At 37.2% G+C, this 17,869-nt stretch overlaps 1 protein-coding gene across 1 annotated transcript in view; it reads left to right on the top strand.

Moving 5' to 3' along the window:
• Positions 1-16,694, top strand: part of ANGPT1 (angiopoietin 1) — a 157,185-nt gene extending 140,491 nt beyond the window's left edge. Inside the window, exons 8-9 of the mRNA XM_010404855.4 lie at positions 4,273-4,403; positions 12,938-16,694. Of these exons, the coding sequence (XP_010403157.1) occupies positions 4,273-4,403; positions 12,938-13,098 (292 nt within the window). The 3' untranslated portion in view covers positions 13,099-16,694. The remainder of the gene's footprint in view (positions 1-4,272; positions 4,404-12,937) is intronic.
• The last annotated feature ends 1,175 nt before the right edge of the window (positions 16,695-17,869 follow it).

Raw genomic sequence — 17,869 nt, 5'->3', positions numbered from 1 at the left:
GGTTTATTGTCAGAAGTTTTGCAACCCGAACAAGCTCGGAAGGGATGGAATGTGATGGGATCCTTCCCCGAGGCTTGTCCTCAGTTTTATAGGGAATTTGAAAACCCCGGTGAAAGGGGAAAACAACCAATGCGTTACAAGCCAGGGGGAGGATACAATTCAGCAAGAACCACTGTGGGGAAACCGAGAGGCGGGAGTTATAGCAGAACCAGTGAACAACCGAGTAACCGAGAATTTTCCCAAACCGGGGGAGGTGACTTGGGCCCGGGCACCGCCCAGGGGGTGCAGCTTAGGCTTCTGAGCCGCCCCTCGACCCACCCTCTGAGACTGCCTCTTCGGGAAACTCGATCCAGGGGATGGGCTGGGATTGATTGGCATCACGCTGCCCCAGCCCCGCAGTGGGCTGGGTCACTGCAACAGTCAGTCACGTAAGTTTTAAAAACAAAGATGCATTTCACATGCCTAACATGCAGGACATACCTGCATAGGTGGTGACATGATGATTAGAAGGACTGAGATGTAGGTGCCCTATATTCCTGTTAAAGTTAGGAAAAAATTAAAACGCAGTGAGGAGAGAGCTCAGAAAAGGAAGTTCTGGGTGCAGGATTCTGATCCCCATGCAACCATTTTTATTCCATGACCATTTCCATCAATATTAACAACCTCTCCTTTGAGAAGAGATCAGAATCTCGGATTCCCTCCTGCTATGTGGAATGAGCAGGCTGGAGAAAGGAAATTTTAGGATGCAGAGACAAAACACAGGTGGGAATTTGGAGGCATCCCTTTAAAATATTTCCCAAAGGCAAGTTTTGATGTGTTCCTCTCCATTCACCATGCTGAATCTTTTAAATCCTACTTCAAGACTCCTGGTTCTCTCTATTTAATTATTAAGGATATTACGCCAGTACTCATGTAGGTTCAATCCTACCAAACTGAATCTGAGAATACTAAATAACTAAAGTCCATGTAGTAAGATGTCTCCTGCTCCTGGAAGCTAACAAGCTCATCAGTTAGCCTACTGCTGTGCTGTGCAATCTCCAGCTAGATTAGTTTGGATCTGTATGGCTTGAACTGTAGCTCAGAATGAGAAGAACTGATTGCTTCAGGACCAGTTCTGGGTTTTGGTTGAGATCTGATTTTGGTGTAAAGTAGTGCCAACTTTGCAGTGTCATTTTTTCTTAACTGTCAGGCAATGCCAATTCAGGGAGAAAAGCCCAAAGAAATAGAATTACTGTTTCGCCCTGTGGTTCATCTGCCCATGGCTGTGGTGCGATAAGAGCACTAGAGTTCAGAGCCAAGTTAAGCTTTATCCTTTTAAAGTCACTGGAGACCTACTAGACAAATTGTATTGAGGGAAAGTCAAACATAACTGGCAAGATCTAAATCTGTGATGAGTGGAATGTTTGTAAAATATGAGGGACAGTAAAGAGCTTGTAAATAATCCTAATGCCCTCACCCTTTGGGGAAAACATTGAATACCAAGTAATATTTATTTCTTTATGTTTTATGTTTTCTTAGATTGTACTTTTTTTTTTTAATTGGACTAAGTGGGTTTTATAGTGTTGATTGCTAATGAAAAGGTCTGGCTAACCTTGTCTTTCTTATTTAAGTAAACAGCATTTTCTTTTTATTCTGACTTTATGAGACTTCTGTGAGCTTTGGTATGGCAGGTATAATGAGGATGTACAGCCATTTAAACTCACATCCTAGATATCATGTGACAAAATAATTCTTCTATCAACACAACTTCAGGGAAGTTTATTTTGTTCTGCAAAATATTAGACACAGCCTGCAAAACAAGGCAAAAGTCCAATGAATTAAGATGGGATCAATTCCAGCTTTTCGTTTGTATGAAACAAAGAAATGGACATGTGCAAAGACAGATCTTAGATTAATCTTGTCTAAAACAAACATCCTTTGGTAGACTAACATGGTCATTACAGGCTAATTTTCACCATGATTGGGCAATGGCATTGTGCAATGACCTTCCTGGATTCCTGTTCCTTGGTTATTCCTTGTTAAATTACAAAGGATTTTCACAGTCTTTTATTGGGTTTCCACTTGACCTTATCTTTTTTTGTGCTATTGAAAGGTATTTGACCATGCATGATATTTGTATTTAATCCAAAAAATTTTGTATGTTTATGTGTGTATAGTTATCTATCTACATATACAAAATTTGCTCCAAGGATTCAGTCCAAAGGTATTTAATTATGAGCCTCAGTCAGGTAAGATTCAAAATTAAAATCAAATTAAGGTAGGCAGTGTAACTACTTTAAAAAGATAACTCTGGCAAATCCTTTTAAAGTATTTTTTTTATTTTAAAGTATTCATGCTTAGCATCTACTGTCTCCATTTTTAGAGATGGACAAAGGACACATAGGAAGAAATTCACTGAAAATTAAGTGAAGTTTAAGTCAGTCTACAAGTATGAAACTCTGTATATTGCTAAGTGCTGGTTCTATGCCTTCACATTTTGAGAGGGCTCAGTAACCTCACTGGGTATTCTGAGAAGGCTTTTCTATAATGAGTGTCTGTGACAAGTTTAATCCAATTGGCTTTGTTTGGACCTAGTATCCACCCACAGATACACGCAAGGCAAAAAAACCCCAAAACTAAACCAATGAAAACCAGCAGCCATGCACTTGATTAAGGAAAGCTGCCATATGGTGCCTTTGCCCTCATAAGCAGGATTCAACTCCAAAGTTCTGTGGGAGAACTGGGCTTTATTTAAATCTCAGTCTGGGCGACAGAACTATCCTCATCTCAGAAAAATGCCAATGGCTTAACTACTGCTACTACTGATGAGTTAGGGATGTTCTCTACTCCTGCTGTTAATGCTGTGAACACTGCAGCAAAGTATTTGTCTTCCATCTAAACAAATGGATAAATGACACTCTGGTGAAGGCATTTACTCTTTTAGTCATGCAAAGTAACTAGATAAAAATACAACAACAGAGAAATAGTGAGTCAGTGACTCCCATCTGCTTCTCCTTGTTCACTCTGTGGGAGAAGTTGGGAAAGCATTTTCTAGGATAGCATTCCCAGCTGTAAATCACAGAGAGAATTAGACATCTCTCCTGAATATGTCCTGCTTCTGCTCTCATGATTCCTTATGCATTTTATATTTGATATTTAAAAAATAAATTTGCCCTTCCTCAATAACCCTAGGAGAAACAGAACAGATATTTCTCACCTTCTCTTCAGTGGAGAAGTCTATCCCACTATTTATCAAATCATATTCTTGTTGAGGCCTTTGGCTGATTTATTCCTAGCCTGTAGAGATTCAGGGAGACAGGGGAGGGATGTGTCTTCCCCTCTTGCTTGCCCCAGTGGCTGGGGCTTGCTCCTGAGATGTAAGGATTGTGGCTTCTTATTTCTCCAGTGGACACTGGGATCCTATATCTTCCTTCTTGCATATGAAGCTATTATGACAAAGGGTACACCTTCCAGCAATGTTTTATGAAAAAAACAGGAAGGAATTGATCACGTCTGATATAGATGGTTATATACAGGAAGTAGCTCCTGTCCTGTCCTGTCCTGTCCTGTCCTCCCCTCCCCTCCCCTCCCCTGCCCCCAGTGTTTCTTTGGTGGGACACAGAGGTACTCTGTTCAACATTCCTGCAGCTGGCACGTTTGGCTGCTAGCAGCTGAGCTCTAGCTCCCAGCCTATGGTTGTGGTTTCAACTAGCTGAAAGACTCCTTAAGAAAAGGAATTTTTAGCATTGCAAATTATGAAGACTTTTGTGGCTTGAACTCTGAGTTATTCTCCATTTGTCACTCAGAGACAGCCTTGGCAGAACTGGGTTGCTGGCTTGTGCTGTAAATGGTGCAATTAAAAATTCTAAGACTGCTAAAATCTTCTTTCAAGCCCAGGGATTAATAACATAACTCCTCTTAACTGGGATTGCTGCTTCTGTGCCACAGTAATGAAACCGGCTACTCAAGTACTCAATTATTCTGTCAATGTACTCCAGATATCTTCTCACTCCTCCATTTCTCACTCCCTCTACTTTGTTGTATTTCCAGTTCAGATTCCTTGAGCTCAGTTCTGCTCTGGAGCAAGGACAATGTGCTACTACAGATACACTGAAAAACACTAAATGTCCCCATTTTACACCTGAAACAACAGAGATTGAGCCAAAACACAAGAGATTCACAAATTTTCTGAGTGCACTTCGTAGAATGCCAACCTGATGTGGAAAAAGATCTGAATCTCTTATCTTTCTTTTCTATTTTGGTGACACTGATTGTTTTCTCTTGTTGTTTCAGGCTTTATTTAAAAGGTCACAGTGGAACTGCTGGAAAACAGAGTAGCCTGATCTTGCATGGTGCTGAATTCAGTACAAAAGATGCTGACAACGACAACTGCATGTGTAAATGTGCTCTCATGTTGACTGGAGGTGAGTACAAACTCTGAACTTTAATAGGAATCTACTGTGTTTTCCCAAAGCAACCATGGATACAGTTGTATCATGGATGTATAAGTCCTGAGTGAAAACTTCTTTTATTATTATTACTCCTACTACATATATTGTGGTAATACCAATGCCTCTAGATTCCTATCAGCAGAGAAAGGGTTATTCAGAGATGCAGTCAGTATACTTCTGCACTGAAGCTGTTGCAACAATGTCAAAGAGGAAAGCATAAGTTAGTGTCATTGTTTAGGCAAGAAAGGAAAAATAAGAAAGAATAAGTTAAAAGATTAAAAAGGTGGAAAGAAGTTTGTGAGAAGTTGGAGAAAAAGAAGAGAGAAATGGCCAGGTATTAGATATTAGATGATAAAATTTAGAAACTATCAGAGTCTAGACTTGTAATAGATTATCTATTTCACTTAGGGATGTGATTCTGTTATTAAAATAATTTTAATGGTTAAACTTTCTCTGTTAGGTGAGCATAATGCATAAAGACACTAAATGACTAATTCACTCACCTGTGAAAGACTAGACCTGCAACCACCTGTTTAAATCTGGAAGGTTTAAGCTGATATCCTTTGCAAGCTGAGTCAGAGTGCAGAAGGAAAGAAAGTTGGGGTGGGGAAGAGCACAAACAAGTTACACTGGAACAGTTTAAAGTCCCAAGTCAATCTGACTGCCAGCAAGTATAGGGTATATGACAGGTATGTTTTCCCTCCAGTGCAGAGAATGAATATCTGAGATTATCTCTCCATTCAGACTCCTAATCCTCCTAAGAATGAGAACTTTCTCTGGAAAATGATACTTACTCCTAATCCCTATATGGGCAAGATCATTTTTATCGCTAGAATACCACATTATAGCAGAAAGCTTAAACTTGGATTCTTTGATTCATTGACTGAATGACCAAGAGAGGCCCTTTCTTATCTTCACATCTGATCTTATTTGAAGACTCTCTCTCAGTGATTTCTAACTTTCCTGGAAAAAAATCCTATTGCATGTAAATTTTTTCAGTATTTTGGATCAGACTGTTAAACCTGTATTATTTGTGGTTACTGGCACTCTGACTGAATCCAGCTCAGGCCACATTCAGGCACACAGGAGCCTCTAAAGCAATCATCTACTAACAGAAGATGGGTTCCCATCACTGAGAGTTATATCAGGTGCACAACCCGACTCCTCATTCTCTTTTGCTGGGAAATGACCCAGTTGGGAAAGTCTTTAAGGAGCCAATTTTTCAAGCTCCCCTAACTTCCTCTAGTGATATTGTATTAGAAGTTATCATGAGAAACTTCTTCCAGTGGACAGGTGATCAGACATTACCTTTTCATGGACAGGTGATCAGACACTACCTTTTCATTTCTATAAAAAATAGAAGCTAACCATATAGATCTGGAGACAGATAGTGGATAAGGAGTCAATATTTTATTTTAATTAAAACTGTTGACCTTTTCCTTTCGAGAACATGCTGAATTAAAGCGTGTTGCTTCCAGGGCAGGCCAGAGTCTGGTTAGAAGCTCCTGAGTGTGAGTTGTGTCTGTGCTGAAGTGCAGACTCATTCATGTGTCTGAGCTGCCTGGAAACACTTCTACTCCCAGACAGCTCGTTCTGGGAGCTGAGGGTTTGTTTATTTTCCTGCTCTGACTTCTATGACAGGTCAATACCCCACCAAGGTCAGTCTGCTGTTGAACAACCATTCTACAAGGTTCACACATATTGCTGCAGCAGTCCTGTAAATCAACAACCAAGCCACATATAGGAATATACTGGTACCAAATGAAATGAATAGGGAGGAAGGGGGAGAATTACCAAAGGCTGAGGAAACCACAAGTATAGCAAATCTGCACAGTAAAAGGAGATGCAATTATCCTTTGGAGATAGATGAGTCTACTCTTTTGGAATAGACTCCGAGTACTGTTCCTTTGGAGACAGGCTGTACAGCACTGTAATTTGTAGTTCCTCAAGAAAGACCTTAATCATGCTAGAGTTCTTCTCAAACAGTCTGCTATGCTTTGCTCCTTGAAACAACTTTCTCATTCCTTGAGAAAGATCAGAAATTGAATTAAATACCAAAACCGCTTTTTAGTGAGTATATTTCAGTTTTGTAACAGACAAAGACTAATTTAGAAAAGTAGCAATGATAACAGGTTTTGGAAAACCTCTTTATTTTTTTTTCCCCCAAAAAAGATATCAGACTCTGTTAGTTTTGGCAACATCACAGAGAGCTCTTTAATGATGAATGGTATGAAATCTGCAGGCAAGTTTCTAGCTATCTTGACAGTTTGGGTGAGTGTTATCTCTATGAGGTGAACTGAATATATTTATGTCAGGAATAAAGGCTGAGATAAGTCAAAGCTCAAGACTGTGATATGGTTATAATCAAGGCTGAAAATAAAAATGTAAGGAAAACACACATTTCTCTCAGTGATCTTGCTAGTTGTCAGTTTTATTTGGTTTATATCATAACTATTATTCTCTCTCCTCCTTTATCTCATCCCTCGTCCCTGGAATGAGAAATTAAATACTGGGAGAATAATACAGAAGCACTAAGAGTGTATTTTGTGTGTGTGTGTGTGTCTTGTCCTTTCAAGAGCCATGCTATGCTACTTGGCTCTATCTTTACTTGGCTTTTAAGGAATGTCTTCAAAATCACATGCATGATTCTTAACCCCTCTAAACTGTTGTATTTAAATGTTTTAGCTGCTTTTTTGTGCCTTGGAAAATTTAATCCAAGCATGCTTGTTTTACTTTAAGGGGAGACAAATCATATTCATTCGAATAATTTCTTCATTGTTTCAATATCTCAGGCCAGTAAACTGAAAAAAAAAAGGGTTGTATATACATCCCCATATTATTTCAAGCCTTAGTCTGAAGAGTGCCCCAAATAGTTACACACAGCTTTTTTTTGCAAGAAACAGCACTAAAAATGCAACAAACTGTCACCAGAATGAGCCTATGAGTAGAAGTTCAAAGTGCTTGGATTTCCAATACAGCCCTTAGCATTTAATATCTCTGGATCAGATTCCTGGGCCAAATTCCCATCCGTTCTGCCAGATACCACCTGTCAGCTGAGCCCCAAATTGTTTGTGCAATTTTTTTCAGTTACTGGAAAGTGACTTATGGTGTCTTGGCTAACCAAGTAAGAGTTCTAAGGTGATTTTCTTTGGCATTGGCTGCAGTCTGAGGTGTTCACAAAGGCATTTACCTTGCTTCAGGTGAGAAGTGAGAATATTGCTAAACTTCTGATCCCTAAAATAATTTGACAAAAAGATGGGGAGACTTTCTAGATTGCTTGCCAGGTTTGAAGCAGCATAAATAACTGAAATAAACTGTTTGTTTGGTTTATTTTACTGGAAGCAGAGGTCCATGCAGCTGGAGTCTCCTGTCTCTGACAGCAGTCAGTCCTTGAATATTTTCTCAGTATCTTTTGAATCTCAGGGGCTTCCTGAGTCAGAGAAGTATATATTTATTAAACACATATTTATTAAACCTCAATGGATTTTTCATCTGTTAAGCCAGAGACTGCTCAATGACTCCCAAACAGTGTTGTATTCATTGCCTGTTGTTTCACTGCTTTTTCCTCCAAGTGGTGAATTTTATGAATCTCTGGCAGGAAGGGTATGGAGGATTCGTGTCATGACTTGGAGAGAAGTTCTTGGCTGAATATAGAAATCTGCCCATACAATCCAATCAGAAAAGCTGTAGTTTTTCTTATCATTGAAACAAAATATTTGAAAGAAGCAATGACACCATGCTTAAAAGTATCCAGCCTGAACCCTTGGATATACACCTGATTACATAAAAAAGCACCAGTTTTTAAGTTTTATGCATATTCCTGCTTTCATAAAGAAATTGCTCAGAAAACACCATTAATGAAGTATCATTTATATTGCCAAATATTTTTATGAAAAAATATGATCACCATGCAAATAAGAAGTAGTAAGAATATTATTTGGTTTTTTTGCTAGAAATATTAGAAATATTTAATTAGACAAAGGACTATGCAGCACTTTTAACAAAAGCATTACTACATTAGTATGCATATCAGGGTTAAATAGGGGCAACTGTAATACAGTGTTAGGAGACCTTCAGGAAGCGACTAACTTTTGGTATATTAGAACATAGTCACCAGTCTGCAAGTTTCATATTATTTTTACCTCATAAAAAGGTCCCTATGAAAGGGACTGCATTATCCAGTTGATATGAAAAGCTAATGCCTTTTCATCTTATATCCTGACAGCTAAATTCTAATTTAATCTTCAGATTGTCAAATGGTAGTCTGGTCAATCCAATACTCTTAAGGAATAAAAGAACATAGAAATTACCTCCAAAGGTCATTTAGTCCCTTTCCAAGACAGATTCTTCTCTATCTATTTGTTTCTGTCTTTCTATTCATCTTCAAGATTTCTGTTGATGTTCATTCCCATGTTAAAGTCTGTTACTGAGTTTGTCTACACTTAGTATAAGAAAGCTTTGCACGTTGACTAATTCTGTGATAATTTAGATGTGTTCCATCTTGTCATATCCTCCACCATTGGAAAGAATAGAGACCACTCCTTTCAATTCCTTTGAAAGGTTTTTGGTTAATTTGAAATTGTTGGCAATTTGTCTTTCAAATTCTGACTAAACAATCCTAAGTCTTTCCTGCTAAATTCACTCTTTTGGACTCTGTCCTATGGCTCCACTGATAGATTGAGGTGAGGTGTCATCCAAAACTTCATCCAGAGAAATTCAGTGTCCTCAGCAGGGAGAATAGAGATGTGTGAGGAAAGGGTCTGCCATCAAACATGCAGTGTTTAGACACCTATTCTTTTAGAATGGAAAAGCCGACTAAGAACCTCCCATCAAACCTGACCAATCATTACAGTTCCCAATGCACACCCGCCTTACAGTGTACTCATGGATTGATTTACATTGGGTTATTAAAAAAGAATTTTATATGCAAACATGCTTAATTGCAATTTGTGCAACAAGCCAAAAAAGCAAATCTGTTAGCTTTGGCATACGAAAGCCTTTTTTTAATGTTGCTTTGACAAAGATGATTCTATCATGCAAAAATTGTGCTTGTCACTTCAGAAAACCATTATAAAAGATAATTCTGGGTTTTTTTCTTTTATTATTGTTACTTATTTGAGCAATGCTCCTTTATTAGGTATTTTTTTGCAAGAATTGATGGAAATTATTTCAATAAACATTCATATTCAGACAAAGATATAGTACAGTATAGATATATTATGGTCTGGAGATAGCTCTCTGGGATAGGTGGCTTAAACATTCAAAATATATTTATTTAATGAAAAGAGCTGACATGAAATTTAACAAATTCCCATTGGTAATAGCAACATTAATTAAAGACCAAAGCACAATCATCCCCAAAATGTGAACCTACTTTAACTGTTCTAGGAGAACAGCCATCTACAGTGAGGATTAATTTTATTTGTATAGCTGAACTTTCAAACAACTATCTATGCATTATTTAAATTATATTTGTCTGGAAAATATATTATGACCTAGGGATTTTTATTACAAACAGAGATGGTAGTACTGCTTGTAATATACAAAGTATTAGAGGTGGGCTAACAAAAAAAAAATTTGAATTGGCCCTCTGTTCAAATAAACAATTAATGAAATTGTGATCACAACAGCTTGAAGAAACTACCTCTCTTTCTGAATAAAAAACCTTCTTAACCTTCTCATGAAAGCCTTCTTTTTTACCACTTCACTTTAAAATCTTACTGCTATTATTATTTCTTACAACGCCCACTCTTCATCATTCTCATGCCTGATTCAAGTATCCCATGGAAATTATTGCCAAAAGTTATCTCCAAAGTTAAAATCTTACTGCTGTTCAAATATGACTTTATACTTATTTGAGAAAGCCATCACCTTGTAGAGAAAAATAAATAAGATTCTTCATGAGAAGAAAATCCTGTGAACCCCAGGTAATAAGCCAACATCTGGCTACTGGGTGTCTTTCCTTGGGTCAGAATGTCTCACAGCTCTGGTGCTGCTTTATTTGGTGTTTTCTACCATGGCAGTGCTGCAGGTACATCTTTCAGAAACCTCTGGTTTATGTTCCCCCACTTCCTCATAGCTACCAAGAAAGTCACTGCTTGCATTCCTCTTTCCCTCAATATACAAAGCGTCTGAAAAAAACCATTTCCTCTGCATCCATTCAAAGATGTGAGTTTTGGTGTTGAGACATGCAGTAGGAAGTCTTGCAATAATCTGAGGCCCTATGGGGAGTGAAGACCTTTCAGAGGACTGCAGAAGAGCATGGAGAGAAATAACCATATGGAGAAAAAAAAACCCACCATGAAACAAAACAAAAAAACCCAACCCACCTCACTTAAAAAACAAACCAAAACACAGTGAGAAAGTAAACCCAAAGTTTTAATGCAATATTAGGAAACATCTTTAAACATTCAATTATTCTCACTAACAAGAACAGTACAGTAGGAAAAAAGTTAAGCTCATTAAAACACATTATGAAAGAAGTGTTTATTTAGAAGAAATCTGTGATGAGAACTGGAGCAAATCCTCACAACTGTTTGGCTTATTCCATTTTTTACATTGATTTTTTTATGGCATCACTGAAAACCTTCATCCCAAAAAAGACCATTTATGCATCTATTCCTGTTCCTTTAACATGAAATGGTAACTAGGTCAGCTCGCCATGCCTTCCTCCCAACACCATAAACAGAACCCAGCTGTGTCTGGGTTCCAGCTTTGAAAAATGAGGATTAGGATTTCTCTGTTTAACTTCGTCTTAAGTTTCTACAAGATTATACTCTGGTTACAGTTAAACATCAGCTGTACAGCTTTCCCTTTCTTTGGTTATTGCCCCCTTAAGTATAATGTTGAAATCAAAGGGAGGTCAGCTGTACCAAAATAGAAGATTGTCAGAATTTATCTGGCATAAATTCATCCCTCAAGATTTCATTATGAAGTGTTACTTCTTAAAAAATACCAAAACACTAAGTACTTTCCAAAATCTTATGAATTACAAGAGTAGAGGCATAAATTATGTGGATCTGAATACAAAGAACAGAGTAAGCACTGGTCCTGAGGGCTAAACACAATAAATACCATATTGGTGGTAGTAGTAAACCATGGATTAAAATACTTTCATATAATGCATTCATTATAGGTAGATAAAAGGATGACCACTAAATGTGATGGAATTGAAGGATTCCCTTGGAGAGTGAACACTGTCTAAAAGGAGTTTGTCACAGTTTAATTTGTTTTCCAGAAGTCAGAGTGGAAAACACACTGAAAATTTAAAATTCTGCATTCTAGTTCACACTGACACCTGCAGAATTCAGTAGGCACTCACTGGATGATCAGTTTGCCACTACCAGTACTAGTAGAAAATGCTTTAAAACAGGTCCTGGGAAGATTGCAATGCTGTGATGTACAGGCTGAAAAAACTTTTTTTTAAAAAATGAAGTAGCATTTAACTTCCAAAAGCAAAAGTCACCACCTATTCTTAATGATCTTATTTGCCTCATGACTCAAATTTTCAGTACAACCATATTCCATGGAAAGATGCATAAAACCTATGCTAAAGATTTACAAAATTATAGATCTTGCTATGATAAAAAGCCCCAACAGAAATCTTTCTGACAAATAGAAGTCCTAGCCACAGAAATTAATACATTTTTGACATTCTGGATATTTGCTTTTTGCAGTCTGGGAATTTATTCTGCCTTTCTCAGTCTGAGCTAAGCATCTTTCTGTTACTATAGATAGATACTCTGCTAGGTGTTGGAAAGAAAATTCCATTCCCATCAAGGTATCCAGCAAAACTCCCACTACTTTCAGTAGAGTCAGCATGCCACCTAGCTTGTCTTTGTCAGTTTGTGTTCTGTAGTCTTGGTGTTGCCAAGTTTCGTGTTATTTGGAATTCTTAAAACTCTAGCTCTCATGGCAATCTAAAACTCACCTTAACAAGAAAAGATCTTGGAGAGATAAACAAGAGAGTTCACTGCTTAATTTCATCTTAAAGCAACAACTTAAAATAGGGCAATGCAGCACCATAATTCTCATATTCCTGTTGCTAAAACCATATAATATGGCAGCAAAAGCAACTGAGCAGTTGAGCAATGACAGTTAAAGCAACTGTAATGGTAAATAAAATCAAATCATGCTTATTCTCAAAGTAACTTAACAAGTGAAATTACTTTTGAATTATAGTCCTTTTCTAAGATTTAAATGAAAAAAGAAATGCTGTCTAAAAATACAAAGCAGTTTATTTTTCATGTCCTTGCTTTTACTTCACATACTGCATATAAAAGTAGAATGGATAGGGACTTAATTACTTTTGCAATTCTGTAAATACACGTGTGTTCTCCAGCACTGCTGACTATAGAACACCACAAAACAGCAAAAAAGGAAAATATGAAAATACCATACCAGCACTATTTATGAGCTATTTACCAGAATTTGCTAATCAGCTAAACCTATAAAATATAAAATACATAGTGCACTTGCAGTTTAAGTCTTTGTCTTAATGGTTTCAGGGTGGTGGTTTGACGCCTGTGGCCCATCCAATCTCAACGGGATGTTCTACACAGCTGGACAAAACCACGGAAAACTCAATGGCATCAAATGGCATTACTTCAAAGGCCCCAGCTACTCCTTGCGCTCCACTACCATGATGATTCGGCCTTTGGACTTTTAAAGGAATTCTGCAGTGGATCCCAGGACAAGCCAGGCCAACACTGCCCTCAGCAGCAACACTATCACAGTCTGAAGGTAAAAGGTGAAGGGCTTCTTGAAAGCAACACGTAGGGATGATGTAAAGTCGCTTCGCTATCACTCCGTAACCTGCAAACACTTCCCAACAGTCACCCCATCTCTTGATGACTGGGGAGAGCTTGGTTTCGAAGAAGGTGGCTGAAATGATCTTTCAAAGAACTGGATTTGGCTATTCTGCCCAAACTTGGTGCTTGTCAGTGGATGTGTTTTTTTTGGTTTTTTTTCAAGTTCAGCAACAGGATCGCAATTGAACTGAAACATATCGACCATAGTCTATTGAGTAGAATGTTATTCAGCAATGAAATGCCAACATTACACCCATGAAAAAAAATTACAGAGATACCTTTATTAAAACTCATCTTAAAGCATCCAAGGTGACCACTACAAATATTGTTTTTCTTAAATTAATTGAATTTGAATTGTGGATGGATTTGTGTTAGTCCCAGAGTCAAATAATTTGTGCGAATATTATTTTTCATTAAATACTTTAAGGACAGGTTTCTAATAAATAAACTGAGTTATACATATGAACAATGATAAGGATAATAAGCATAAATTCCTCAGTTGCTCTGTAGAGGTAAATCAGATAATTGGGATAATCCCTGAGCTAGGATTTATAGTGTGATAACAAAAGTAGCTGTGTTTTTGGGTTTTTCCTTTCTTTCATTAAAGGCAGTCTGAATGTCATGTAGAATAATTAATAGAAGGTTTAAAGAATGTGAAATATTATCCTAGAGAAAATACAGGATTTTGCATGGAATTTTTCATCAAAAAAACACAGGAAGGCAAACTGTTAGGGTATAAAAAATTACATAAATGCATAGCTTACGGCAATGGATTCATTTTACAGTATCCTTGCATGTGCGCAATTTATCCTTAATTATTTTACTTTTTTATTACATTTTTGTGAATATCAGAAGCATGCCAGTTCTACACAGTGCTTAGGCTACAACTATAAAAAATACTCATCAGAACTGTATAAAAAATAAAGAATTGTGAACTTGTAAATATCATGTTTATATTTCCTGCAACAGTCATTTATTTTGTACAGGCAACCCCGACCCCATGCAAAGGGTGAAAAGCCTCAAAAGGATATAAATATTAAAGAACTTTAGATGACTGCTTACAGGTTACTAACTAATTTTGTTCCATTAAAATGCTGCAGAAGTGTGGGACTATTGGAAAAGATAAAAGTCTTCTAATAACAAGCAATAAAGTAATGGGTGGCCTTTGAGGGTATGGAGACAACTCTTACCATTTCCAGCTCTTTGTGATTAAGTCATATGGATAAAGTCCATTTGGGAAAGTAGTTTGCAATTGTTCTGCTTCTGCTAGAAATGAAATGGAAAATTTACCCTGCTCCCACTGAAATCAAAAGTAATATTCTCATCAATTAAATTGGGACCAATATGGCACACAGAATCCACACGTGGTGAGATGTTTGCTCATCTCTTTGTTGCTTTGTTCCTTTATTAAACTGCTCCTGAGATGAGACACAGCAATGATATGATTTGTTTTAAAGGGTAATGATAATAGAGTAACTACTTTTTTTTCCCCTTAATTTTTCACCTTTTTTTTTTTTCATTTAGCAGTTTATTTCTATGGAATAGAGAAAAAAATGCTTGGATATTTTTAAGCACCTCTTCCTAAAGATCACAAGGTTATAGTACCATTGAGGGGTATTTCAGCCCCTAAGGGTTCTCTGATTTTGTTACAATTTGATGTTTGTTTAATTTGAATTGGGACGATTTTTTTCTATTTTTTTTTTTGTGTAGTTGTATATATTTATATATATATTTGAAATAATCTTGACTAAGGGTTAATTTGAAGTTTTCTGCTGCATAAGTTACCAAACTACTCTTTACTCAGCACTTTCTTCACAGACATGTTCTGTCCCAGTTTCCAGGCGTTTTTTTTTTAATGGTCTTCATTAACGTGCAAAAGACGCAGTCTGTCTTCCACTATGATTTCAAAAGATAGAGTTTTGCAGGTCTCCAAGTTAAGAATGCCATGTGTGCAGATCCTATTGCAGAAGGCAAAATACATTTAAAATTAAAAGCATGATATTTACTGTTTATTTATCTGTGTTTGAAAAAAATGTGGATTTGGTTTCCTATCCTTTATAATAAAACATTTTAAAAAATTGTGGAGTCTCTGATTTGCTTTGCTCTACGTATAATTTCTGTGACAGGCTGATAACATTTTAAAGCCCACTATTTCTCCGTGTAAGAAATATTCATAAGTTTAGACAAAGCGTAGGAAGGGAGGAACTCCAAGTTTATCCAGTAATTATTATTTCTAACCTTTCATATCAATACTTCAGTATTTTTTATTGAATTTCCTTAATTAAAATCATGGGACTATATTCCTTATCTTCAGTTCAAATCATACAACTCCCCATCAATCTTTAAAATAAAAGATTTGTTTAATTCAACAGGCAAAGATACAAATTGAAGTGTGATGTTTTCCTTGTCTTATGATGTGTTCTTCTATCATCCATTCAATCATGTTGTGTGGCAGTGACAAATCTCCACTGATCTCTTAGTCAGAAATTCCTCCATTTGTATGCCTTTTAACACCACAGTGATCAGTTTTAACATCTCTTTGTAGTCAATTTGTCCTCATTTTCTCAGGAATTTTTTCTTAATTGACTTGTTTGTTATGTTCCTTCAGGGAAACCCAGCTTTTCAAATCAACACTGAAGCTGTAAGGAACTATATACATAAAAGCACATTTTGCTCCTAAAGTTGAATGAATATGTACCACATAAATTGAAGAGTTGCAATTCATAAAAATTTTGTGTTTGAAGTTGATTAATATTAAATTGCTACTTGCCTTGACAGATAATAAAAAAATAGCCATTGGTCAGTGGTAATAGTAATTTTACTATTTACCCTTCACAGATAATTTCTTCCTGATTTATAAAAAAAGAATACACAGAATTTTCACAAATGATTAGATGTGTTTTCCAAAGCATATTGATCCTTAATTTTTAATATCTTTTAAGGCTGGAGAGGTTATTTAAATGCACACTTTCCTAAGTGCCCTAGCATTCAGTACTGACCTATTAAGTAGATAAATCATCCACATTTATAGTCATCTCTGCAACCGTGTCCCAAGACAAAGTTCCTTAAAAAATCCTTCCAGCTATAAAAACTTTCTTCTCAGCAGAGTTGAAGCTCAAACCACAGCTCTGACCATGCCTCAAATAATCTCATTTGGGATTGGCACGGTTTCCCCTTCTCCTCTGGGAAGAACAAAACTGAAATAGCAATCACAACAAGAGCTTAATTCTCTAGGTAGGATCAAGCGTAATTTACAACCAGACCGTGCTGCAGCTGTGCCAAAAAGCATTCCTACCTACCAGCTTTTACATGAGCTGGACAGCTTGAGGAGAGAGGCAGTAACCCCTGAATACAGCTGCTGCTGCTGTTGTCTGACTCTCAGCTGTGGTGTGCACACGGACACGCATACACACACAAATCCGTATGACTGGAGAAAATTTGACACAGCCAATCAAAATTATCTTTCCTAAATTTTAACTAAAGGAACTGTAGTCTCAGTTAAAAAAAAAAAAAAAAAAAAGAAAGAAAAAAAAGAAAGAAAAATTAAAAGAACCGATTTCAAGCAGCAAGAGCAGGAAGGAGAGAAGACAGGGATATGGGACTGTAATGAAGAGAGGGAAAAGACAGATAGAAAAGAGTTGAAAGAAAGGGATTACCTGTGAGACGCAGCAGCTTCATATTTACCATGCCATGACTATCACACATTGTGGGAACTCCCTTGTCCTCTAGGAGTGTCGACTCCCTCTTCATGGCTCTTGCTCATATGAGCAGAAATCTATGGATATTATTACTCTATATATATATTTCTGAGTGGTTTGTTTGTATGTATGTTTCTGAAGTTTTCGCATGGGGACCAATTTAGTATGGATCTTTGAGAAGACATGCTGCTTATGGTTATGTCAAGTTAGCTGTGTAGCAAGTCCTGTAAAAATTAAAAAGTTCCTTTAGAAAATATTGCATTCTGCTGTGTGAATTTTAAGTACTGATAGTGAAATAGAACCTATGCTCATCCAAAGTCTTGTGAAACTAGAGCCTTTACTCTTCCACTAGATAAAATTTCTAATGCCCAGTCCAGTTTTCTGAGCCAGTGAGTTCAATTAAAGAACACTGAAGAATGGATATATATACTGTAAATATGACCCCAAGTGATATATTAAAGTACATCAAGGCCTAAACACCAGTCCTGTGCTTTGGTACAAAGAATCTTAAGCCCTGAAGTGTTACGATAAATTTTCTTTCTCTTCTTACACTTCTCACCTTTCTCCCACTTTAACAGTGCCCCTATGACTCCTTTTAAACTGCTGGCAGTGTTTGCCTTCTGCTGCCTGGAAGTAGTCACAGGAGGCAAGCCCCACATTTAACAGAAGATCTGCAGATGCTTGTGTTCACAACCACACCACCACCTGTGGGGAGAGCAAAGTCACCCCCTGCCAAACCACAGGAAAGGAACGTTTCTTGACACTTGTCATTTGCTCCGCAAGGTTGAGAAGGGAAAAATAAGGCACACAGAGGTCCTTCTTTCAACTTAAACAGGAAGTGGATGCTTTGCCACATCAACCCTGAAAGGGACTCCAGAAGAGTAACTCATAGGCAGTTTCTCCACCACAGTAGAAAATGGAGGGGGAAAAA

Source organism: Corvus cornix, chromosome 2 (assembly GCF_000738735.6).
Source record: "Corvus cornix cornix isolate S_Up_H32 chromosome 2, ASM73873v5, whole genome shotgun sequence".
NCBI lineage: Eukaryota > Metazoa > Chordata > Aves > Passeriformes > Corvidae > Corvus > Corvus cornix.
Note: the sequence above shows the minus strand (reverse complement) of the source record. Positions and strands in the feature narration are given on the sequence as shown.